This window comes from Hoplias malabaricus, chromosome 11 (assembly GCF_029633855.1).
Source record: "Hoplias malabaricus isolate fHopMal1 chromosome 11, fHopMal1.hap1, whole genome shotgun sequence".
In the NCBI taxonomy this organism is placed as follows: Eukaryota; Metazoa; Chordata; class Actinopteri; order Characiformes; family Erythrinidae; genus Hoplias; species Hoplias malabaricus.
Window position 1 is genome coordinate 34,924,200 of NC_089810.1, and position 26,567 is coordinate 34,950,766.

A 26,567-nucleotide genomic window follows, 5' to 3' on the forward strand; every position below is an offset into this window, starting at 1 on the left:
CGTGGGTTTCCTCCGGGTGCTCCGGTTTCCTCCAACAGTCCAAAAACACATCTTAGAAGGTGGATTGGCAACTCAAAAGTGTCCATAGGTGTGAATGTGTGTGTGTTGCCCTCTGAAGGACTGGCGCCCCCTCCAGGGTGTATTCCTGCCTTGTGCCCAATGATTCCAGGTAGACTCCAGACCCACCGTGACCCTGAACTGGATAAGGGTTACAGATAATGAATGATTGAGTGATAATTTAAAGCTTCACTGACTAAAAATGAAAAAGTAATAGAGAAAGGGGCAATTAAAACAAATTATAACAATTGTAAATAAAAAATAAACCTTTGAAATGAAAATAATTAATTTGTATAAAATGTGATATCTAATTACTCAATTTATTTTAATTTTGCAAATGTGCTCCTCAGGTTTTATTACATAAAATCATTAGAGTGACATTTCCATCTATAGGGAAACACCAGTAGTTTATCCTAAAAAATAAAATGCGAATAAATCCAAGGTTACCTTAAATTTGGAGAGTAGAAGTAATGGAACACCATGTTTCATGCAGTTGAAATGTTTTCATTACATCTCAACTTTATTTACAACGGTGACAAATTATTTTCATTATGCTTTTCTTTATTCCATTTTCATTGTTAGTCAACAAAGTTTAAAATGTGCAGCAAGCATGTAGATGTCAACACTCCCTTACGTTTACCTTCATAGTCTCTGTAGTTCTTAATAAGGAGTTCAGTCGCTGAATATGGAACCAAAATAAATGGGAGCTAAGAATAATGGTGCTTTTCCACTGCGTGGGATCTGCTCAACGCGACTCGTCTCACTTTTAGCTTGTCGCTTTTCCGACAATGAAGCCGATGACGTCGCAAAACCTCATCTCTAACAATAAACACAGGCTTTGAAAACCACAACAACACTTGCAGTAAACACTCCGCACCCTAGTTCTCACAGATCAGGTTCCTTGTTGCACATTCGGCTTTTGCTGGAGATTTTTGTCAGCCATTGGCTCAAGGGGCATTTAAATCTCTTCAAAACACTTTGAGGTGATGTTACAAGCTGCCGTTGTGGGTCTGATGAAAATGTGAAAGTTGCCATAACTTCAGAGATTTGTTTGTGTATTTCATGGTGATTGATAGGTCTCTGTGGCCAGTCAGTGCTCTGCAGGGTTTACATGATTTAGTACCTACTAGACTCTGTTGGAACCATAACCAAGCAGGGACTGAAAAAGTACCTGGTTCCATTGACCAGGTACCAGATTTGGCCAGAGCTGGGTCGAGTTGTGTAGGTTCCATGCATTGGAAAAGCACCATAAGTAACTTCAGCATCATCCCATTGGAGTGTGTAAATGGGAATGTAGGCTGCAGAGCAAGAGTTGTGTTCAGAGAAGCTGGGGCCTGGGTGTTCGTTCACAGGACACTATCGGAAGAATGGAATGTGGGTTTGCAGCACGTGTCTCATGGGTCACATTCAGTGCTTCTACAACCAGAAGGGTTTTTAGGGTCTCTTTCAATCACAGGCCATTAGATTTCTCTTAATTTCCCCCCTGAATGTTACTCCTCGTCACAGCACTCAGAAGCCGACCATCTCTTTGCTCTTTGCTCAGAGGGTAGAGGGGTAAAGGATCCCACTGTGTTGCATAATGAGCAAAATGAGGACCTTTATCTTCTATTAGCCATATTAGCATTTTTGTCATAAGGTCTAATTAAATATTGTTAGCACGTTATACTCTGCTCTTATGACAGAATCTGAGTGCGTTATTCACCAGACACAAGTCAATTGTTGTTTTGTCTCATCCCAGCCCCTGTTTACAGAGTAAATAAACTGATCCTGCTGTCCCTGCATTCTGAGAGTGTAACAGATTTTTGGAGGATAATGCTTTAATCGTGAATGTCTGCTTGAATTATTTCTCTGATACTACAAGCCTAGAAAAAAAAAACTAATTCACAATTTATGCAGGATAAGCAGTTTCAGACAACAAATGAATGAATGAACAATTTATTCACAAGCTAAAGTAATAATATTAATATTTCCCCGGATTGTTCAGCCCTAAATCAGATACCAGTAGTGCAGTAGTTTTGCTCAGTGATAATTTTATTTAACCATAGCTGATTTTCCTGCATCTTCAGCAAATTGTTCTTACAACCTCATAAAGCAAACAAGTGCGCATTCGTCTCTACACAGTGTGCAGTTATTTTGCTGGCTGAAGTTCTTATATTGTGCTTAAGTTAAGGTATTTTCAATATTTTTGGTTAATTTTAGTTTCACATTGAAACAGTGAATTTGTACATGTTCATATAGTGCTGGACACTTTCAATTATTGTGTAAATTGATTGTAATGTGTTTTTGTTTGTTTGGAACTAATTTTGTTAGTGAATAATGTACGCTAATGTAAATACACCACAAATATGAGGTCTCCCACATTTTTAAAATCTTCTTATATTAAATACTATGAAAGCTTTTTTTTTATCTTTTAATTCTTATGAACAGATTGATGTGCATTAATAAAGAGATCAAAAGATGAAATAGAATGCGGAAAACGGTGGCGCAGCAGGTAGTGTCGCAGTCACACAGCTCCAGGGGCCTGGAGGTTGTGGGTTCAATTTCCACTCCGGGTGACTGTCTGTGAGGAGTTGGTGTGTTCTCCCCGTGTCTGCGTGGGTTTCCTCCGGGTGCTCCGGTTTCCTCCCACAGTCCAAAAACACACGTTGGTAGGTGGATTGGCGACTCAAAAGTGTCCGTAGGTGTGAGTGTGTCTGTGTGTGTGTGTGTGTGTGTGTGTGTGTGTCTGTGTTGCTCTGTGAAGGACTGGCGCCCCCTCCAGGGTGTATTCCTGCCTTGCGTCCAATGATTCCAGGTAGGCTCTGAACCCACCGCGACCCTGAACTGGATAAGCAGTTACAGATAATGAATGAATGAATATATATATATCTCAGTAAAGATAAATGACTATAATTTATGTTTGTATGATGTATTTACTTAAAAGCTTTAAATGTATGAAAATATATCAATCGCGTACCAGGAAAATATACTGTTAATTAATATATTAATATATACTTAGAGATATATCTCTCTTGTAACATTATTTCTTAATTACAATTATTAACATATAGTAAATTTAAGATACCTAAGCCTGAATTTATTTTTTATTTTTATTTTCTTTTCTTACTTTATTTATTGTTTTGCACTTTATTTGTGTTTATTTAGCGACTGCACAACAACACAGTAGAAGTGTAAATGTTAACTCTTTTTGCCACTGTGTTTGTTTCACACTTCATATAAAGAAAGAAAACAGAAATGTATCTATTTTAAACATGGAATATTTTTCTTTTATGAAATATAATTGTAATTTATTATGGATGTTAAAAATACGAGCCTAGTCTTAAAATCAAGGCTGAAATGTGGACTGATCTGAAAAAAAAGTGGGCCTGTCTTTTGTGAGTTTGGTCTTTTTTTAATTGATTATATTATATTAATATAAGTATTTCTGTGTATTGTTTCCATATGGGAATTAACTTGGATCCATGTCTCCTGAATAAAGAAGAAGGTGGATATACAAGGTTTTATTGAGTGCTGTGTTTAATGCTCAGCAGGAGAGGTTTTACCTCGATTAAAGCCATACATCACACACACTGGCGCATCATCAAGGAGGGTGTGTGTGTGTGTGTGTGTGTGTGTGTGAGAGAGAGAGAGAGAGAGAGAGAGAGAGAGAGAGATGCTCCTGCTGATGAAACTGAAGTTTTTCCCTTTTTTTCAATCCTAATTCAAATGTATCCTGTGCTTTGTGTTTTAATATTTTTAAGCAGTATACCCCCAGTATATTATTTATAAGCAGTATCCTCATGATCTCCAGTGACCTACTGCTTTATAGAACAGTCGTTTAAATCAAAGAATGTGAAAACATAAAGCAAATAACCCTCAGCAGGGCTCCTCAGAGGCAGCTGTACATGCGCGGAATGTCACCATGCCTAATCCCAAGAGTCCTCCAGGGGGTTATAAATCCCAGCCATGGAACTGTGTTCTCTGAAGGGATGGAACTCCATCCAATATTTTTGGGACATGTTGGACTGGTCATCCAGAACTACTTCCATCAAATCCTCACAGCAGTATGGCGTGTAAATCCTTTCACACTAAACTAAAGACTGCAGCAAAGAGGAACAAACTCATGATCAGTGTCCTTTGCTTCAGATTTGACAGCAGTTTGTGAAAAAGTGCCACAAACCTGTGGTCAGCTTCATGTTAGAGTGTTGCGCCTTGAATAAAAAGAGGCTTGTTTATGTGTGTAAAATGTGACTGTATCAACTCAATATCAAATGTGTATATGTGTGAGTTCTTGAAGATGGAGAGACCCAGTGGCAGTCCGGTTGCCATGGAAACCGTCTCCGTGGAAATTGAGGAGGCGATGGAAAGAGCTCAGAGGAAGAGGAAGCACACAGTATACACACGTTATGCACATGCTCTTTCTCTCTCTCTGTGTGTTTCACAAAGACAGGGACACACACAGGCTCTTCTGCACCAGACAGATGTTCTTTATTTATTTGTTTATTTATTCTTTGAAAAGATGCTGGTGTCTCTTCAACACCATCATTTTTAATGAGCTTGCACATGTATAAGAGGCTAATACCTGCTGCAGCTTCTTATGTAAATTGCTTTGGTTATTCCCCAGAAATGTTTTATTTGATTGCTTTTAGTCTACCACCTCAATGTCACTGGAGCGTTCAGAAAGATCCACCCTAATCGTACTTGCTCTCTGGGGGTCCTGATCATGTTAGGAACCATGTGGAATAATATTGAAAGGGAACATCTAATTATGCAGTGGAGACGACTACAGTCTGTAACCGTAGAACTGCAAAGTGCTCCTGTGTGGTCATTGGAGCCAATACAATGGAAAAGTAAGTGAAAAGCATATATGTAGATTGATGTTCATACACTGTGTGTTCATACACTGTCACTGGCAAACCTTGTTTATCCAAAGACCAGTTTTACAGAAGGATAAAACCTTTGTGATATTAAATGGATTTTAATGTACCCAGGTATTTGTCCAAGAGTTTGTAATCGAGCAAAATGATATACAGAAATTCTCATGACAAAAATGATTTACAAATTTGACTTTATGAAGTCACCAGTGCTATCATAAGTGTGACAGTGTGAACTGAATGTGTGTGTGTGTATGTGTGTGTTACTGTGTCGTCATTTGTCGTCACTGTGATTCAGCATCATCCCTCCCTCCCTCCCTTTCTCTCTCTCTCTCTCTCTCTCTCTCTCTCTCTCTCTCTACCTCCCTCTCCCCCTCTCTCAGTGCTATAGCGCTCTGAAGCATCCCACCATAATCAGTCGGAGAACAGCAGCTGAAACCAACATAGCTCTCTCAAACGAAGAGAGAGGAGATTAAAGAGAAGAAGAAGAAGAAGAAGAAGAAGAAGAAGAGGGGCATAAAAGAAAGGGAAGAAAGGAACTAAGAAGGAAAGATAAAAGAATAGTGGATAATCAGAGCAGCCAATTTGTGAGGTTAAAAACGGAAAAGAAAATAAAAGCGGAGAAAAAAAGGAGGAGAAAAGGAAACAGATGAATGCAGGGGACAGAGACAAAAACAGAATAGAAGAGAACGTAAAGACTAAACTACATTCAGTCGTATGCCACTCTCTCAGAACTAAACTGTGAGGAAGAGAAAGAAGTGTAGAGCCAGAAGGAGACGAAAGCAGGAAGTGAGTGGGAAAGAAAGGAAAATAAAAAGGAAGAGTGTAGAAAGGGGGAAAGAGGATTGCAGAAAAGAAGAGAGGAGAATAGAAAAGAGAACAAGAATAAAAGTGAGAAAAGAACTGAACAGTGTAGAAAAGAATCTAAAGAGTACAGGCCTCAGTTAGTTCATGATTATGTTGATAATGATGAAGACTTGTGACTATGGAAGCTTCCTCCCGCTCCTCCTCTTCCTCAGTGGGTGTTTAACCCCCGTGACCCCTGCAGTGACCCCTGTGACCCCTGCAACCCCAGAACCCGTGACTCCGAACCCTGACCCGTGTGAAGGATGGCCTTGTTTAAATGGGGGACACTGTTCCGCAGTTCCGGACTCACCCTGGACTTATACCTGCACCTGCTCACCTGCCTTCACTGGACACAACTGTGAGGTGAGAGCTCAATGACACAATACAAAAACGAAAACACATTATGACACTTACCAAATTCGTTACATGGTCAAACCTGTGTGGACCCCATCCTCAGAACTGAAGGGGATTAATCAGGAGTTTGTTGCTCTTTGCTGCAGTAACAATCTCTGCTCTTTACACTAGGTGTTGGAGCATTGCTGTGAAGACTTCACAGAGCATTAGTATATGAGTTCTGTGGTTCTGATGTCGCATCTGTAGTTCAGGCACTCTAATTTTCTTAAAGGTAATGGACCCCCATCACTCCACAGAACATAGTTCTACGGCCTAACGTCATTGTCATCGTCATTGAGCATGGTGGCCTTAGGCTATTTTGCAGCTGTTCCAGAGCATCGCATCTAATTTCAGTTTTTGCATTAGAGATTATACGAGGAGTCCACAATGGAGAAAGAATTAGCTGAACTTGTTGGGGTCCACAACAAACTTTTGGAATCAATACATCATTAACTTAATATCAACAAGCATATTTTTAATTAACTGGTTTTGTGATGTCACCTAATTCAGCATTAGTGGCATGATAACCACAGACTTACATCACCTATTTTTGTAATTACACTGTTTAATCATTTGGGACCTGATGCCAAGCATTGTCTTGCTGAAACAACCATGGACTCCCAGAGAAAAGACGTTGTCTTTTTGTGTTTCAAGACGTTGTCTTGTTGTGTTTCTCTAAAATACCGATATACTTCACTTTAATTGTTTGGATTTTTTTTTTAGTTGACTATGTCATTTCAATACAGCAAATGTTCTCCACACTTTTCTGAAACTTTTATGATGAATGAACCAATAGAAATGCTCCCACATTACTTTTTACATTGAGTTCCAGTGAAAGTTAAGAAGGTTTATGTCCTTCTCCTTTAAAGTTACTATTTCAGACATACATGTTTTTCTTTAGACAGTGACTATACACAAGTCACTTATGCTGTGGGCACCGCTGCAGACTCATACCATGACAGATCTTGGATCTAGCACCTTTACACTTTTTCTGGCTGAGATTCTCTGAATTTCCTGAATGCTGTGTACATAGATGATGAAAGAGCTAAAATCTTGGCCGATTTACACTGACAAATGTACTTTTTAAATTGTTTGGCAATCCCCCAGAAATATATATAGTGTGTGGTGTCTGAGTTCATGGTTAGTAAGACTTGAAGACGTGTGCTGAGTTACCATGGAAACAGAATGGCAAGTATGTGAGAGTCTGTCACGTGTGTGTGTTCCTCGATCAGTCGTAACATTAAAGTGACCTTCTTCCTTCTCTAGTCTTTGTCTATTTTATCAACCCCACTGACCTTATGGGTGCACTTTGTAGATCTACAATAGAAGACTGCAGTCCATCTGTTGCTGTACATACTTTGTTCAGTGGACAGGACCCCCACAGGACCGCCAGAGAACAGGTTTATTTGTTTGGGTGGATCATTCTCAGCACTGCAGTGACACTGACGTGGTGGCATGTTAGTGTGCGTTGCGCTGGTACAAGTAGTTTAGATGCAGCATAATTAGTGGCAAGTGTGTGTGTGTGTGTAGTCAGTCCACCTACCAATGTGTAGGAAACACAGACACACACACACACACAGTAAATAACATACTAAACTTCTCACAGACAGTGACCAAAAGTGGGTTTGAATCCACCACCACAGAAACCTGGAGCTTTCCCTTGACACTACCAATTTCAAATTAACGCGCTATAGCCTGAATGGATGTGGCTAAACTGATGTGGGGTGAATAGGTGTGGCTAAACTGATGTGGGCTGAATGAGTGTGGCTAAACTGATGTGGGGTGAATAGGTGTGGCTAAACTGATGTGGGCTGAATGAGTGTGGCTAAACTGATGTGGGGTGAATAGGTGTGGCTAAACTGATGTGGGCTGAATGAGTGTGGCTAAACTGACGTGGGCTGAATGGGTGTGGCTAAACTGACATGGGCTGAATGTGTGTGGCTAAACTGATGTGGGCTGAATAGGTGTGGCTAAACTATTGTTGGATGAATGGGTGTGGCTAAACTGATGTGGGCTGAATAGGTGTGGCTAAACTATTGTTGGATGAATGGGTTTGGCTAAGCTGTTGTGCGCTGAATGTGTGTGGCTAAGATTTCATTGGCTGAATGGGTGTGGCTAAACTGATGTGGGCTGAAAGGGTGTGGCTAAACTGATGTGGGCTGAATGGGTGTGGCTAAACTGATGTGGGCTGAATAAATGGTGCTCAACTCTTTGCTGATTGGGTGAAAAGTGATATCATAAAAAATATTTAATTCAGTCAGACTGCTTGTTTTACGCTATATGGACTATATACACTACATTAATAAAGTTATATTCCTAAATATTATTTTTATATTAAAAATAATCTTTGTCAGTGTAGTGACACGGTTTTAATCTGATCGTAAATCTTGATCAGACAGGAAGCTGAAATCAGATTCTGCTTCATAGCTGATATGTCTAGACCAATGTTAAACAGAATAAGAAAAAATGAAACATATCAAATCAGACTCTTTCAAATCACACTGAAGACACATTTATAAGTGCTTTCCAAACCGATTCAAATCTGATTTAGATCTCATCTCTGAATGTGACTGAGTCTGACAGTCAAATTGGATTCCATGTGGTTTTCATCAGTGTTATGACAAGAAACAAACAGCTATTATTAGATAGCTGACAGAAAAATAAATCACTGTCAAATTATCTGATTTAAGAATTCTGATTTGCCCTGTGACATGTAAAACGCCTAAGAAAGGAGAGTAAGCTGTGTACATTTGCATAATAAGATAACTGCCATAATCCAATAATAATTAGATTACTGCTGCGTATGTAAACACACTCAGTGTGTTCAGATTTACTATAATACTTTAATAGGAAACTGCAGTAAAAAGGACAAAGCTGTGTTCTGCAGTGTGCTTTTTTCACTCACAAAAATAGAGCACTGTGTGTGTGTGTGTGTGTGTGTGCCATTTTGCCTATCGACCCATTTACTGCGTAACAAGGAGGGTGATAGAAACACATCGATTTTTCCTTCTCCTCTTTCTCTCTCATGCTTTCTCTCTTTTTTCGCTCTCTTTCTTTCACTCATACTCTTCCTCTCTGTCTTTCTTTCTCACTCTGTAAAATAAAGGAACTTCACTTTAAAATATTATAAAATTTAAATTAAAAAAAAATTTTTTACATCTCATTGATAAGAAAGACATGAAACACTCTGGAGCTGCTGCACATGCACCTAAGGTCACCAAGACCCTGCCAGAGGGGTATAAAACCCACCTGCACTGGACTGTGGAGCCATGGGACTTTCCTCTGTAGTGACTGAGTGCCATCCAATAGCTTTGGAGTGAGCTGGAATGGTGACAGCGATCCAGAACTAATTATTTAACATCAGTCCCTGACCTCACCAATGTTTATATGGCTGAATAAATGTGAATGAAATCTAGTGTAAACCCTTTCCAGAATAGTAATAATAATAATTACCCTTCCTTTCAAAGGAAATGTTGGATGATGTGTCCATATATATTTGGACATATAGTTATCACAGTAAATAAAAGAAAGAAATGTCCTAAACAAATGTCAGTTAGGGTACATAGTTTGGAGACTGTCTCTGGAACTGTGTGTGTGTGTGTCCAGATCCCTAAGCAGGCCTTTGTATTTTTTCCTCCCATAATGCCTTTGGAGGTCACTTTGTTAGCGGTCAGTGTCTGCTTTTTTATGGCTCCAGCTTGTGTCCTTCAGAGACTCTCTCTCTCTCTCTCTCTCTCTCTCTCTCTCTCTCTCTCTCTCTCATTGACGTTACCTATGGTGGGTGTAGCCAAGCTGAGATGCTGCTCTGTGACTGGTCAGGACGTCTAGCGTGATTATTGTGACATCATTGCCGAGCTTTGAGGTCTGGGTCCTCAATCATCCTCTAACGAGGCCCTTATTAGCATACTAATTGATTAATTGCTTACTGCAGCGTCAGTGCTTAAAGCACACAAATTATTGGAGAAATAATGTGATGATACAAATAGCTTGAGATACAAGGTGGTCTTTAGGATTCCCATAACCTTTTCATATTCATACATAAGGTAACATTACACCTTTTATTATAGACATAAACATAACACAACAGGATTCTATGAAGCCTTAATCCCACCAGCGTCAATCAATTTAAAAGATGCTTTAGTCAGTTTCACAATAGAAAAGTTTATGACAACTGAGGCTTGTTGGAACAAGGCCTCATAGGGATTTCTTTAGGTTTGTCATGGAATGCTTATAAATGTGTTGCGTCGCCTTATGAATTTTTGAATGTAATTTGGTTTAGAGTTATAACTTTAGAGGAACTTTGACAGTAAATCCTCATAACGGAGAGCTTTTGAGTTGCTGTATATACCACAGGACACGAGATGTTCAAAAATCCTATTCCTTTCTGTCAAAAGGAATCCATCTTAGTCCATGAATTCCTTTTTGTGCTTAACACTCACTGAATATCTTCAGGGGTCTACACCGAGGACACTGATCTAGGCATGAGAAGGACGTGAGTGTGCGCTGATGTTGGTCTGTGAGTTTATCCTCTAGAGGTTTTCAGTAAATCAGGATATGTAAAATTATTTTAATTAAGTCTAATTAACTCTGGTCTGCTTTGAAATTGAGCTCATTAAACAGTGCATAAACCACAACACAACACCCTGCACACACTCATCACACACAAAATATGCTCTTTACACATCACACAGTTTTTACACGCACCACACACTCTATATACACAACCCCACACTTTACACACACACACACCACACACTCTCTACACAGAAAAACAATTTCTACACACACCACACACTCCATATACACAACTCCACACTCTACACACACACACACACTCTATATGCACAACTCCACACTCTACACACACACACACCACACACTCTACACACACACAAACCACACAAAAAATAACTCACTCTACACACACCATGCTTTCCCTACAAACACCACACACACTCTATGCACAAATTTCTCACTCTACAAACTTCACGTAATGAATGACACACCACACACTTTTCAGAATCCTTGGGGTGGGAGTTACAATGCCTCTTCGTGTGGATTATTTATACGTCCTGCTGTGGATGTACATTTGTGTGTGTGTGTCTCCAGCAAAGAGACAGCAGATGCCCTGTGTTTCTATCTCACTGTGATCACAGCTCCATCAGGAGTTTTCAGAAATTAATCCACTCTCCTACAGAGAGATAATTACAAACACAGAGAGACACACACACTATATATCTGTAGGGGTTGTTTAACAGCTGTAGAACAAACACATTTAATTTGAATCAGAACGCCTACATTTAGAGTCATGTAATCATTATAAATCTAAGAGAAACAGTATAAACCTGGATCATATCACAGTCCACGCTACATTAAGTGGCACAGACCCAGACCGAGAACTAAAAATGTTTGGCACATCACTGACTTTAGGCCACTGCTGGTCTACCCTCAGACCACTCAGATTACTGTCCTGTGTACAAGATATAACTAATATTTATTAATAAATGTAAAGGTTTAATCTCCACAAACTGAGCAAATTAAGAGATTCTAATTCAAATATCACCAAAACTACACTGAGATAGTAAAATATAATTTTGTTGATCTTACATAGATATTTTATACATTCTTTTACATTTAAACATATAATAATAAAATATTCCGTCTTAAGAAAGTACATGAGAATAATTTCACAAATTTGTGCCATTTTTTATTTTTCGATTGACTGCACTTATATTTACCACTGGGAGTTTTCTTTTTAAAGTGTGTTTCTTTCTGTTTTGTAACATTTATTTGTATTTTCTTCCTCTTTTCTTTTCTTTAGCCAAACAGTAATGTATCTTTCTCTTTCCCTATTCTCCCCTTCATTCACTCTAATGGGAAACTAATCATTTTTAATTGGTCTTGTGTTGACTGGACCATGGAGAGGTCATTGGAGTTTAAAGTGTTAAACATTGTACTGTTTTAAAAAATTATTGTGGGTAGGTTTTCAGTGCCAAGTTAAAGCAGAAATGTCACACTAGCTAATGTGTATGTGTGTGCATGATTGTTGGTTGCTGTTGCCATAGTAATGATGAAAGCCTTTTGTGTGTGTGTACCAGGTTTCACTCATGTTAAGTTTTAAAATGAAGGCTTGTTTTACAGTTAGGGAAGATGTAGGGTTAAGGGCAGTATGGGTTATGGTTAGGAATAAAGGAGTTCTCCACAAAAAGCATAAAAGTCATTGTAATGTCTGTGTCCACATTGTGTGGAAACACATGAGTGATTGTGTGAGTGAGTGTGTTTCTTGGCGCCTGGAGCTGTCAATCATCCACTCTCACCTTGAGAATGAAGGACAGAACATTTTCTTCCACTTTTCTCCCTCTCACTCACTCATTCCTTCTCCCACTGTGACCTTTCTCTCGTTCTTTTAGCCTTCAGAGACTCTCCCTGCAGTAAAGAGGAACAAACCTGTACAAACTTTAAAACACATGTAAATTCATTCATTATCTGTAAGCGCTTATCCAGTTCAGGGTCGCGGTGGGTCCAGAGCCTACCTGGAATCATTGGCCGCAAGGCGGGAATGCACCCTGGAGGGGGCGCCAGTCCTTCACAGGGCAACACAGACACACACACACACACTCACATTCACACCTACGGACACTTTTGAGTCGCCAATCCACCTACCAACGAATGTTTTTGGACTGTGGGAGGAAACAGGAGCACCCGGAGGAAACCCACGCAGACACAGGGAGAACACACCAACTCCTCACAGACAGTCACCCGGAGCGGGAATCGAGCCCACAACCTCCAGGTCCCTGGAGCTGTGTGACTGCGACACTACCTGCTGCACCACCGTGCCGCCCAACACATAAAGATAGAACAAATTTTTGTTTTTGGTCAAATGCGAGTAAATACATTTTGTGATAAAGAGTGTATAACTAATGATTAAATTTGATTAAATGCTATCCATTATTTGAATAGTTTTATAGCCCTAGTGTGAACACATTATCATTGCTTTGAATCACATTTCCGAAACAATTTGTTAATCTTTAATACAAAAACACCCACTCACAGCTAAAACATGGCGATAACATTCAGTAAAACTGATAAAAAATACTGATACATAATTATTCGTATTCACATCACAGAGTATGATTATTAAAACACTTCAAAAAGTCACAAAACATTTACTCACTCATTCACATTCTCTCACATACTGACTCAAGCACTTCCGAACTCACTCATTCGTTTTCCAGATTCTCAAAAAAACTGGGCAAAATCTGCCTCAGGTTTGGCACTTACTGCTCAGTTACGGCACTGTCAGGTGTTGTGTGAGATGGACATGAGCTGAACCGTCATGAGCCAGAATTAATTTGGGTTCCGGGATGTCTTTTGTGGGCCAGATAATTTGGCCCAGATTTGATCCACAACACCTGATATCTGGCTCATATAATGTGCACTTGTGGCTGAGTTGAGGCAGCCAGACTCACCCTGAGTCAACATCATCATTCAAGGCAAAATGTGGGCCATAAAAGAACTGCAGATGTGCCATAGTTGGGCCAAACATTCATTGCTATCTGGGATACTCCCTCATAAAATCACTTGCACATTCAAACACTCACTCACTCATTTACTCTTACACCCGCTTACATACTCAGTGGGATAAGAATATTCTCCACAGTGGGGCGTTGTTCATTATTTCGTATCTGTGTCCTTTTAATATGTTAAAATAAGACAGTGATACTTTAGAGTAATAATAATTATTGATTAAAAAGCACTGAATTGACATGTACTTAATATTTAGAATATATGTAATACAACTTTTGCTAGGAGTTTGGTGTGTTTTCCCTGTGTCTGCGTGGGTTTCCTCCGGGTGCTCTGGTTTCTTCCCACGGTCAAAAAGCACACGTTAGTAGGTGGATTGGCGACTCAAAATTGTCCGTAGGTGTGAGTGTGTGAGTGAATGTGTAAGTGTGTATTGTCCTGTGAAGGACTGGCTCCCCCTTCAGGGCGTGTTCCTGCCTTGTGTTCCATGACCATGAAATGGAAAAGCGGTTACAGACAACGGATGAATGAATGGATAACTTTTGCTGTATTGTGATAAATAATAGTGAATGTTTCTGAGTGTGTGTGTGTGTATGTGTGTGTGTGAATGTACAATATTCTTCAGTTCTGCATTTAATCTTCCGCTCATTTACATATCACTCTGATCCTGGCGTTTTATGTCCTGAGAAAAAAAAAGAGAGAGATAGAGAGACGTGACGGAGAATAAATCCATAATAATCACCTTGGGTTCCTCTGATCGTCTCTAGTCTCCCACTGCTTTATTTCATTTAAAAAATAACTTTTAACATTAAACAGTGAATGTAAATGTGAGCTGGACACAGGCAAGGAGGCAAAATGCATTTAAGAGCTGGTTTAATTTAACCCAAAGTCCGTAATGAAAACTAAAATAATGTGTAGAAATATGAAATAAGACTTTCAGATGAACATGAAACATTGAATATTAAACACTGCACATTAAACACTGCACACTGAACATAATACACACAATTCAAAACACTTCACATTAAAATATTCACATTATTCACTGATTATTAATGACCTACAGGACTGTGACATAAATTTAATCACTTTAAGGACACTAATATCTGTTTCATGTCAGAAAACCAGGTAGAAAAGGTAAAACACATTTTTCATTTACTTCTCAATTATTTTTATTTACTTTTCTTATGTAGATAAAGCACTGAATGGTGGATATTTAACAAAATGCAATAAGAAAAGAATAAGAATAACTTTATTCATACTGGCACAATATACCATGACAGTGTTTGGCTTTTGTAGTACCTACTTTGTGTATTTTCCCTGAATATATTGGTAGAGACTGATCATATTTGTTGGAAAATGTTTGTATGTCAGTGTTTGAAGGAGAATGATTATGGTCTTTGTTGGATAATGATGTGCTGTTGAAATGTTTGTTGGAAAATGATGGAGTACTTTTTCTTTTTATTTAGTTATTTGTTTTTATTTTTTTGGAAAGATGGGGTTTGTTGAATTATGTTGTTTATTCATTGTTGGAAAAGGATTTCATTTGTTGGAGAATTATGTTGTTGGAACATTTTGGTTGTATTGGTGTATGTTGGTGTTTGGTAGATGCTCGTGTTTTTGGTGAAGGTCAATGTTTTCCTGAGAATTTAGGTGTTTGTTTAGAATAGCTTTAAGTTCTTGTTAGAGAAAGACAGTGTTTACTTGATAATGTTGGTGATTTTTCTAGAAAATGTTTTCTAGATATGTTTTCTGGGACTCTTCAGTGCCATCTGATAACATACAGTATATTCATTTTTCCTGATCCCCTTTTTTCTGTCTGTTTCCATCTGTTTGTACTAAAGTGCTTCTAATTAGTAACATCCTAGCAACCACCTGGAACCCCCTAGAAGGCAGCTGGAACACAATAGAAGCCACCTAGCAGCACCTTAGTAACATCCTCTCATATCATAGCAGCACCTTACACCTTAGAAAAAGCCTAGCAACCACTTTGGAACTCATAGCAACATAACATAGCAACCATCACTCTGCATTTTCTTCAAGAGATGTACCTTTTTGGTCATCTCTGTTAAACTTAAATTAAAAGAATATAATTTAACTGATAAGACCCTAGTGTGTGTGTGTGTTTGTTTGTGTGTGTGTGAGAGAAAGCGAGAGACAAAGAGAGAGAGAGAGAGAGAGATAAAGAGAGGGTACAGTAGACTTATGGATTATTTATTTATTTATTATATTTAGAAACAGGACTCATTGCAAATTTGTGTTTGTTATTCAGCTGACAGGTGGTGTGTGTGTGTGTGTGTGTGTTTTATCGTCCACTTCTCTGAGAGTGGCCGTTTCTAAGCAACCACATGGCCCAGTCTGTTTCTGTCTTTTTTGTGTTTTTCTGCATTTCTCTTTTTTTCTCCCTGTTTTCAGCCTTCTTTATCTTTTTCTTTTCTTATCAGTTTACAGGGTTTGTCCTGATTTTGCCTTTCATCTGTCTCTCTTATTATTTATCATGTGTCCATCATTTTATCTGTTGTTAATCTCTATAATCACACACAAACACACACACACACACACACACACACACAAAGCAGTGTGTAACTGGCACATCTTCTTTGAATATTTTAGAGGATTTCTTCCCCCAAATTGTCACATACTTATTCTTATAAAATGGTAAATGTTGCTTTAGTAGTGTTTGTGTGTGTGTGTGTGTAAATGGTATTATTCATTAGCCTTGGCATCTGTATACAAATAGCTTTAAATAATTGTACTATATAACTGAATTTTCCCTTCTTTTTGTCTATGAGATTCTCTGTATCATACAGAGTCACTGACTGATCACTCACTGTCCATTGTTGAAATGTAAAGGAGTAAATTTTTCTTCACTCAAGCAACAGATGGTAATATACCCAATTAAATGTCTTACAAATTTACTTACAAGTTAACAGATTCAGTTCTGATTTTTATATTCCTTTCCCACACTTAATTCTGTTTTTTATTTTACATATTTGTTAATATGTTTCATAAAGCTTGTATTTTATTCAAATGTAAGTTAAAGTTACACGTGAAGGCAATTCAGTTTTTTCTGAACAGTTGTTTTTATAACAGTAAAGACCTAAAACTTCTGAAAATTCAAAATTGTTTATGCTTATCATTTAACATCATTTGTGTGGGTTTTGATCAGATTTGACCTCAAACTCATCTCAGGTTAATGGCTTTAATATGTATGGTATGTAAATGAGATTTAGGAAAAGAAAGCACTTTTGCATATTAAACAAACGCACCTAAACCAAAATGAATATACTAGAGATGATGATGTGTGTGACCACTGTGTGTGAGCATGTATGAGTGGGTGTGAATGTCTGTTATTATTCTCATAATAGCTATAAGGATTACAGCTTTAATATCAGTGATGCAGCTGGGATTTTTACTTGATACTAACCTATTATTACAAAGGACAATTACTCTCCATTAAATGTAATATGCAGTCTCTCATTCTCGCATGTTCTTTCCGTCACTCACATGTGATGAAGGATCACATTGCTTTGTAATCCCAGAATGAATGAGTTTATGCTTCATAGAGTGGGTAACCTTGCGTGAGGGCAGCCATATTTTTTAGGGTTTAGTACAGAATCTGTGACACATCCAGGCCAGCGGTTATTAGCATATTAGCAGTAACCTCTAAGAAAAATCTGTGGAGGAAATGACTGACTGCAAAACATAGTTCTGTAACTTGGAATGATCACATAACATTGAAATATTCTGAAATGAAAAAAGATGCTAATTGTCCTGAACTGTTCATTTTCTCAGCTTTTTCATTAAATTAATCTGTTCATATCTCACCAGGGAGGTTGCTTTAATATTTTTAAAAGACTCATAATAGTATTATAGTATGTAGTATTTGTAGTATTCATATACTATGTTCTCCACAGTAAGGAAAATTTGTTTGATTTTATCTAGACGCTGAAATCTGTCTACAATTACATTAAATCTATACACATAACAGTCACCATTTAAACTAATTCACTGAAGCAGTACTGCTCATAGTTCTGCAGATTTAGTTTCAATTTTTAGAATTTCTTTGTAACATATTTGTTTTTTTTAATTGGCACTGTTTACTTCAGAGGGAAATGACAGCCATCTTATATCTACCCCTGAATTGCAGTCACTTGATTTATTAATTTATTTTGTGGGCGCCATATCGGTCGTTGACAGATGACGTCACACGAATGAGACATTTGTTGTCGCCGCCATTAACTGTGGCCAAGAACTATTGAAGTTTGATCATTTTCGCTCATTTCCTTTTACCAGTGAAAATATACATGATCGTGTTGTGTGCAAGACTGCAGTACTAAGTCCTACGATGAAAAGAAATTAAACAAGTTACCACTAGCAGTCACGTGCACAGATAGACCCCTATAGTGGTGCCCCCTTAATGAGACAAGTGCCCCTTTTCATTCATCAATATTTAAAAATAGAACTTACACTCTCTGTCATCAATTACCCCCAAAAGTGATTTGATATCTGACGGGTATCTATTTGAGTTATTGTGTGAATTCTGCCCCGATCTGTTTCGCGGTGCACAAGCTCCCGCCTTGCCCCTCCTTCCTCCTCCTTCGGTTGGCACTCACGCAGTGTTGAGCGCCAAGCCAAACCACTGCTACACAGTTCTTCTCTGACCCGCAGCATCAGGCAGACAGGTAATGACCGTGTTTGTGCAGTCCCTGACGTTCTTTGGTGCAAAATTAACCACAGCACAAACATTACGCGGCGACTGGTCCGACCTTTCCTTAAAAAAACGCTGAAAACGGTTGCCTATTCATACCAAGTGCATCCAGGCATAAGCCTACACGTTTTGTACTAATGAGTTATGAAATACGTGATTTCAAAACCTTGTCCAGCTGTTTACTGACGTTTTTCGTGTTTAATAAAGGAGGAGGTAGACAAAGAATTTAAAATGTTTTACAAATTAGACAAGTTCACAAGTTCATTTGTTTCATTTAAAATCTTACTTATTAGTTACGCGCACAATATGACCTTGTTTTTGCCTGTTTTTCATTTATGCAATTTGATTTGAGTTATTTGATGTGTATTGATTATGTTAATAAAAATAAATATATAATATCCTATTGTGTATTTTTATATATGAAATAATACCATAAACAATTTGGAATATTTTCTGGTTTACTTCAGAACTCTGCCAAACCTTGAGTTTTTGTCATTAAGGTGGCACAATGTTTTTTTTAAAATATATATTTAGGTTGAACAGTGGCTCTGGTTAAGACTATGTCAAGCCATGTCAATAGCATTACACTGTAACATTACTTCACCATCGTCATCGGCACAGTCTAAATTTCTAATGTATTTGTAAGGTTTTGCTTTAATGCTGACGCGTCCTATCTGCAGACGGACATTGAGTGCACTCCAAACAAGGAAAGCACACCTGATTCCACTCATTTAACCAGTCAGCCTCAATCTTTAAACAACTGATCACTTCCTGCAGCAAAATTCTGCAGCCACACTGGCCCTTTGCGGAGAAGTTCTATCTCTTTCTCTCTCTGTGTGTGGTGCATTAACCTTCCTTTCTGTCTCTCTCTCTTTCTCTTAAGTTTTTTGCAGACCCCTGTTCCAGTGGTCCCTGTATCCATGGTAACTGTAGCCGTGATGTTGAGGGAGGAGGGTTCAGGTGTGAGTGTAGGGATGGATATGGGGGGCCCAGGTGTGACCAGCCCACCATGAACTTTGATCTCACTGAATCATGGGATCTTGCAGAAAGCACCGCCCCCAACAGTGTCACCCCAGTAACTCCAGCCACAGCTACTCAGCCGTCTCAGCCAATCACAGACAAACATGCCACCGAGGCCGTGCCCACACTGCTGCCATGGCAACCCAGACCTGGACAGAGGGTGGTGAATGTTCAATGGGATGAGCAACAGGTATAAGTAGGCCTGTACACAAGCAAATTCTTTATTTGTTTTAATACAATTGTAATCATTTTATCTGTGGAATGAGGCAGTGTGGTTTTTGGAGGGAAAATTGCAGCTTTAAATAATGATAATATATAATAAAAATTGTTATTTTTTAAATGTATTTTATTTATTTTTACATTTTTTTCTTCTTCTTTCACTAGGTAAATTTTACTCCTGTTCAATGTGTTGGACCAATTAGTGCTATTTTAGTTTTACTTTATTTTATTTTTACTTCCATTAGTTCCAGATTAAACAAACTGTAGATAGTCTCATTCTCTTTGAGGGACAGACTGACAAACTTATATCCATTTTTTTAAAAAGTAGGTGGTGCAACCCCACAGATAGTAGGCTAACAAATTATTTAAAAACACAAAGACACATACAAAGAAACAAATTGTGAGATTTAAGAGAAAGGTGATAAGTTTCTAACTAAATTAGCAGTTAGTGAACTTAGAGTGTACTGAGCTGATGTAACAGAATTAGTATTAGCGTTCTACACCAAGCATGCTGTAAATGTCTGACAGAATTTAGTGTATGTGTTTGTGTGTGTTATAGATCACTGATGGATCAGGGTGTGTAAGCATTGCCGGCCCTGACACTGCTGGGATGGTGACTTTTTCCATGGAGGTTGCTGAGGAAACTGCTATAAAGTAAGACACCTAATTTTACCCAAGAGTTAGCTCCATTGTATGTGACAAAATGACAGTTTCTAAACCACAGTAATGATCATTTTTCACTTTACATCTTTTACTATTGATCCATATTTTGTTGGAACAAGTTGACAATTTAAAATTTGTGTTAATACCTACATTTTATAAAGGTATTTTGGTAAGAAGTGACCTCTTTTTTATCTAAAATTGAAAGTGTCAGAACTTACTGAAACTGTCAAGGTGAAGAATAGCCTGAGACCCGAGATCGTGAATTTAGTCATTTCATATGTTAAGGTGCACCACATTATGTTCAATGTCTAAAAAAAAACATTTTATCAAAGGGCACATGATTAAACTTGGTTGATAAATGGTTAAACCTATTAACAAATATGTCTTGAAGCCGACAGGGTTAATGCCGTAAAAAGTACGGTAAGTATCCGCAGATCTGAGGTTTAACAACGTAGATGGATGTGGGTTCACTATTTGGCAAACAAAATGTCACCGTTACCATTTTTTCTGATGATTAATGACTTTTAATGCATTTACAACCTAATTAATACCCATTAATAAACTGGTATAAGTTGAGTCTTATTTTAAAATTGTACCGGTCTTCTCTCTCTCTCTCTCTCTCTCTCTCTCTCTCTCTCTCTCTCTCTCTCTCTCTCTTTCTCTCTCTCTCTCTTTCTCTCTCTCTCTCTCTCTCTCTCTCTCCTTCTCTCTCTCTCTCTCTCTCTCTCTCTCCTCTCTCTCTTCCCCCTCTCTCTCTCTCTCTCTCTCTCGCTCTCTCTCTCTGTAGGTTACTGGTCAACGCTAGTGGTTCAGCTGTACTGTGGCGAGTTAGAGAGGGAGGTTATTCTCGATGCTCTGTAGACGATGGAACCATAGTGTGGTTCCAGCAGGCGAATGATGGCCTGGTGATTCCTGACCAGTCTCTTCCTCTTGGACCAAACTACTTCATTGGTACATATTTTTATTTATTTATTTCTGATAAATTCATCTGATTAAATGTTTCAGAGTCCTGAAATGTAGGAACATTCAGAGATTTCCTCCACTGATTCTATTTCAAAGTGGATTCTGGATATTTCAGTGATTTCAAACATGGCCACCGCCATATGAGGAATCTGCTTTATGAAGGATAAACTGGTACATTCAACTAGAAAGTGTTGTTCTTTATAGAAGAAATATGACTTTCATCAATACTTTTAGCCACTTTATCACGTTTTGTTGGTAAAAATTACTTATTGCTCCTTTTAATTTGTGTGCGTGTGTGTCTGTGTAGCTGTACTGCCTGGTGCCAACCCCTCTGGTCAGGAGGTGACCGTGAGGCTGAAGCTGATGGTAAAGGCTAGCAGCTGCATGGCGCCTGGCAGCGGCTTCAGTGATCCACAATGCACTGGGAAAGGGAAGTGCATCACACAACTGACTGCAGTAAGATTTCAGCACCTGGGTTGTTCTCCGAGCATGTTGAGCTGAATACGTATGTAAATAAATGTCTTAAAAAGTAGCTTTTAAAAGCCTTGTTTTGTGTGTGTGTGTGTGTGTGTATGTGTGTGTGTGTGTGTTACAGACAACATTTTATTGTCAGTGTGAGGAAGGATATTCTGGAATTTTCTGTGAGGAGTTCGATGCGTGCCACTCAAAGCCGTGTGAGAATAATGGCACCTGCACTGACTGGAGGCAAGGAGAAGAGGGACACAACTACACCTGCACCTGCCCACCAGGTGAGAGAGTGAGAGTAAAGAGAGAAAGGATGAGGGATAAAGATAGAAATGAAATGAAATATGAGTAACAAAAGAGTGTTGAGATTGGAAAAACTAAAGGAAATGGCTAAGAGGGAATGAGAGAGAGAGAGAGAGAACAAAGTAAAGATAAGAGTGAGAGAGCGGGAAACAAAATGAAGGAGACAGGACTGAGAGAGAAAAAACTAAGATAAAGAGATGTTGGTGATGTGTATTTTGAGTTGAACTCTAGCCTGAAGGACTGAGATCACTGACATGCTGATGACAGAACACACACACACACAAACACTGTCAGAGGGAGTGTTATTGAAAGAGACTGAAGTGGGGTGACTGATGTTAGTTGGTTTATTAGGAGACCAGAGCTCAGCTGGCTTAATAGATAATTAGCTCAAACAAAGTGGAGTTTGTTTGTTAGCACAGTTTCCAAGAAGTTCATTGTGTGTGTGTGTGTGTGTGTGTGTGTGTGTGTGTGTGTGTGTGTGTATATGTATTACAGGATTTGAAGGGGAACGTTGTCAGATTCTGGTGAACCATTGTTCTTCGGAACCTTGCAAGAACGGAGCTACTTGCTCCAGCACCCTGAATGGACCACAATGTTACTGTAGCGAGGGTAATACAATCACACACACACACACACACACACACACAATAGCAAAATCTCCATTTTGTCATTTATTAGTTTTGTACTTGATTTCACTGAGGAAGTACATCTCTTGGGGAGCAAACAAATTGATTGTTTTGGTTATAAACAAATGTAGTGAAAAAGAAGTTGATAGTGTTGGTGAATGGAACCAGTCCTGGTCTAAAAGCTCCTCACAGAATGTTTGAGAATAGTTTTAAGCAGTATTGGAATATACTTTATTTTACATCTTGATGTAAACAATGATAATGATGATAATGATGATGGACAACTGTGGACAGTAGAGTCCTGAACATCCCTCTCCACCAGGAATGGGTTTAAAACCAAACTCTTCTTTAAATTATGATAACTATCAAAAAACATGCTCAGATCAAGGTGCTGAATCAAAAACACTGTTAAACCCTCTCAAACAGAGCTGCTCTGTTTATTAAAAGCCACTGACTCAGAGCTTTTAAAGAGCAGATCTTTGTCTGAGTCTGTAATTCCCTGTGAGTGAGGGCAGGTCTTATCAGAGTTTACTGGGTTTGTCCTGATTTAGTTTCTAGGTTCGTTCTCTCTCTCTCTCTCTCTCTCTCTCTCTCTCTTTAACTGTGTCATCTGTTTCTTATTTTAAACTTCGCCTCCTCGCCTCCAATTAATCCTGAAGCCTCCAAGCGTCCAGATCCTTTCCTCTGGAGGAAAAACTCTCACGCCCACCTCATTTATCTCCCTCTCTTCTGTTCTGTTCGAATTGTTCTTCACATACAGTCCACTCTCACTTCTTTTCTCATAATATTTGTTGTCTGTTTTGTTTTGTCTGTTTCCTAGTCTCACATAACAGCAGAGAATTTAGGATTATGTTGCCCCGTGTGGCCAAGAACCAACTACAATAACTACTGGGCAATTATATGGTGTTTTGGTGTTTTATGGTGTTAAATACTTAAAGAAGATTCTAACAGATGTCACCGATCCTTAGTCTTTGATAAAACAGACACATATCTCACATGAATAGTGTTTTATTGTTACTCTGATTAAACAAATCAACAATATGCAGTAAAGGGAGTCTTGTGCATTTCTTAAACAGTAATAAGAAACAGAGCACATCCAACAATAAATAAAGGTTTGTGCATCTATTAAGTTGTGGTCATGCTAGACTTACTTTAGCTCAGTTTTGCTATATAGTTGCTATATTACTACAAACCGGATTCCAAAAAAGTTGGGACACTAAACCAATTGTGAATAAAAACTGAATGCAATGATGTGGAGATGGCAAATGTCAATATTTTATTCGTAATAGAACATAGATGACAGATCAAAAGTTTAATCTGAGTAAATGTAACATTTTAAAGGAAAAATATGTTGATTCAAAATTTCACAGTGTCAACAAATCCCAAAAAAGTTGGCACAAGTAGCAATAAGTGGCTGGAAAAAGGAAATTGAGCATATAACCAACAGCTGGAAGACCAATTAACACTAATTAGGTCAATTGACAACATGATTGTGTATAAAAAGAGCTTCTCAGAGTGTCAGTGTCTCTCTGAAGCCAAGATGGTAAGAGGATCACCAATTCCACCATTGTTGCGCAGAAAGATAGTGCAGCAATACCAGAATGGTGTTACCCAGTGTAAAATAGCCAACTTTTTTGGAATCCGGTTTGTATGTATATATATATATATATATATATATATGTGTGTGTAAATCTGTGTACTCGCAACTGAGCTATTCTCAAAAATATAATTGCTTCTCTCCAATGAAAAACATCCATCCATTCATCCATCCATTATCCACCGCTTATCCGGGTCCGGGTTGCGGGGGAACCAGTCGGAGCAAAGAAACCCAGACCTCCCTCTCCCCAGCCACCGACTCTAGCTCCTCCGGGGGTATACCGAGGCGTTCCCAGGCCAGTCGAGACATATAGTCTCTCCAGCGTGTTCTTGGTCTGCCCCGGGGCCTCCTCCCCGTTGGACATGCCCGGAACACCTCTCCAGGAAGGCGTCCAGGAGGCATCCGAACCAGATGCCCGAACCATCTCAGCTGGCTCCTCTCGACGTGGAGGAGCAGCGGCTCCACTCCGAGTCTCTCCCGGATGTCCGAGCTCCTAACCCTGTCTCTAAGGGAGAGTCCAGACATCCTGCGGAGAAAACTCATTTCAGCCGCTTGTACCCGCGATCTTGTTCTTTCGGTCACTACCCAAAGCTCGTGACCATAGGTGAGGGTTGGGACGTAGATTGAACGGTAAATCGAGAGCTTTGCTTTTCTGCTCAGCTCTCTCTTCACCACAACGGACCGGTACAGAGCCCGCATTACTGCTGACGCTGCACCGATCCGCCTGTCAATCTCACGCTCCATCTTTCCCTCACTCGTGAACAAGACCCCGAGGTATTTAAACTCCTCCACTTGAGGCAGGATCTCACTTCCAACCTGGAGAGAGCACTCCACCCTTTTCCGGCTGAGTACCATGGACTCGGACTTGGAGGTGCTGATCCTCATCCCTACCGCTTCACACTCGGCTGCAAACTGGTCCAGCAAGAGCCGGAGGTCCCGGTTCGATGAAGCCAACAAGACCACATCATCTGCAAAAAGCAGACATGGAATCCTGAGACCACCAAACCGGACACCCTCCGCCACTTGGCTACGCCGAGAAATTCTGTCCATAAAAATTATGAACAGAACCGGTGACAACGGGCAGCCCTGACGGAGTCCAACTCTGACTGGAAACCAGTCAGATTTACTGCCAGCCATACGAACCAGACTCCTGCTCTGTTTGTACAGGGACTGGATAGCTCGTAACAAAGAGCCCAGTACCCCATACTCCCTGAGCACCCCCCACAGAATACCCCGAGGGACACGGTCGAATGCCTTCTCCAGATCCACAAAACACATGTAGACTGGTTGAGCAAACTCCCACGCACCCTCCAGGATCCTAGCGAGGGTAAAGAGCTGGTCCTGTGTTCCACGACCGGGGCGGAATCCGCATTGTTCCTCCTGGATCCGAGGTTCAACTATCAGTCGGACTCTCTTCTCCAGTACCCCTGCATAGACCTTACCGGGGAGGCTGAGGAGTGTGATCCCCCTATAGTTGGAACACACCCTCCGATCCCCCTTTTTGAAAAGGGGAACCACCACCCCAGTCTGCCAGTCCAGAGGCACTGCCCCGATGTCCACGCGATGTTGCAAAGACGTGTCAACCAGGACAGCCCCACAACATCCAGAGCCTTGAGGAACCCGGGGTGAACCTCATCCACCCCCGGGGCCCTACCGCCAAGGAGTTTCCCTACCACCTTGGCCACTTCAGCCCCAGTGATAGACGAGCCCCCCCCGGGGTCCCCAAGCTCTGCTTCCTCTGCGGAAGACGTGCTGGTGGGATTGAGAAGATCCTCGAAGTATTCCTTCCACCGTCTGATGACATCCCCAGTCGAGGTCAACAGTTCACCACCCCCACCATATACAGTGTTGGTGGAAAACTGCTTGACGGTTTGCCAGAAACTTCTTGGAGCCGACCGAAAGTCGTTTTCCATGTTCTCACCGAGCTCCTCCCACACCCGAGTTTTTGCCTCAGCGACTGCCGAGGCCGCAAGCCGCTTGGCTCCCCGGTACCTGTCGGCTGCCTCCGGAGTCCCCTGAGCCAACCAGGCTTGATAGGACTCTTTCTTCAGCTTGATAGCCCCCCTCACCCGGGGTGTCCACCACCGAGTGCGGGGATTGCCACCCCGACAGGCACCGACAACCTTGCAGCCACAGCTCCGTTCAGCCGCCTCAACAATGGAGGTCCGGAACATGGCCCACTCGGACTCAATGTCACCAGCCTCCCCCGGGATGCAGTCGAAGCTCTGCCGGATGTGGGAGTTGAAGATCTTTCTGACAGGTTCCTCTGCCAAACGTTCCCAGCAAACCCTCAGCACACGTTTGGGCCTGCCAGGTCTGTCCGGCAT

General features: G+C 40.0%; 1 protein-coding gene across 2 annotated transcripts in view; it reads left to right on the forward strand.

The window, feature by feature from the left end:
* The first annotated feature begins 5,401 nt into the window (after nt 1–5,401).
* dner (delta/notch-like EGF repeat containing) overlaps nt 5,402–26,567 on the forward strand; it is a 32,497-nt gene continuing 11,331 nt past the window's right edge. The window contains exons 1-7 of one of the 2 annotated variants that reach the window (XM_066684431.1): nt 5,402–6,119; nt 19,268–19,594; nt 20,183–20,277; nt 21,074–21,237; nt 21,557–21,705; nt 21,845–21,998; nt 22,513–22,626. In XM_066684431.1, coding sequence (XP_066540528.1) covers nt 5,862–6,119; nt 19,268–19,594; nt 20,183–20,277; nt 21,074–21,237; nt 21,557–21,705; nt 21,845–21,998; nt 22,513–22,626 — 1,261 coding nt within the window. In that variant the 5' untranslated portion in view covers nt 5,402–5,861. Of the gene's footprint in view, nt 6,120–18,241; nt 18,359–19,267; nt 19,595–20,182; nt 20,278–21,073; nt 21,238–21,556; nt 21,706–21,844; nt 21,999–22,512; nt 22,627–26,567 lie in introns of those variants that run through there. The other variant, XM_066684432.1, reaches the window with a different exon arrangement.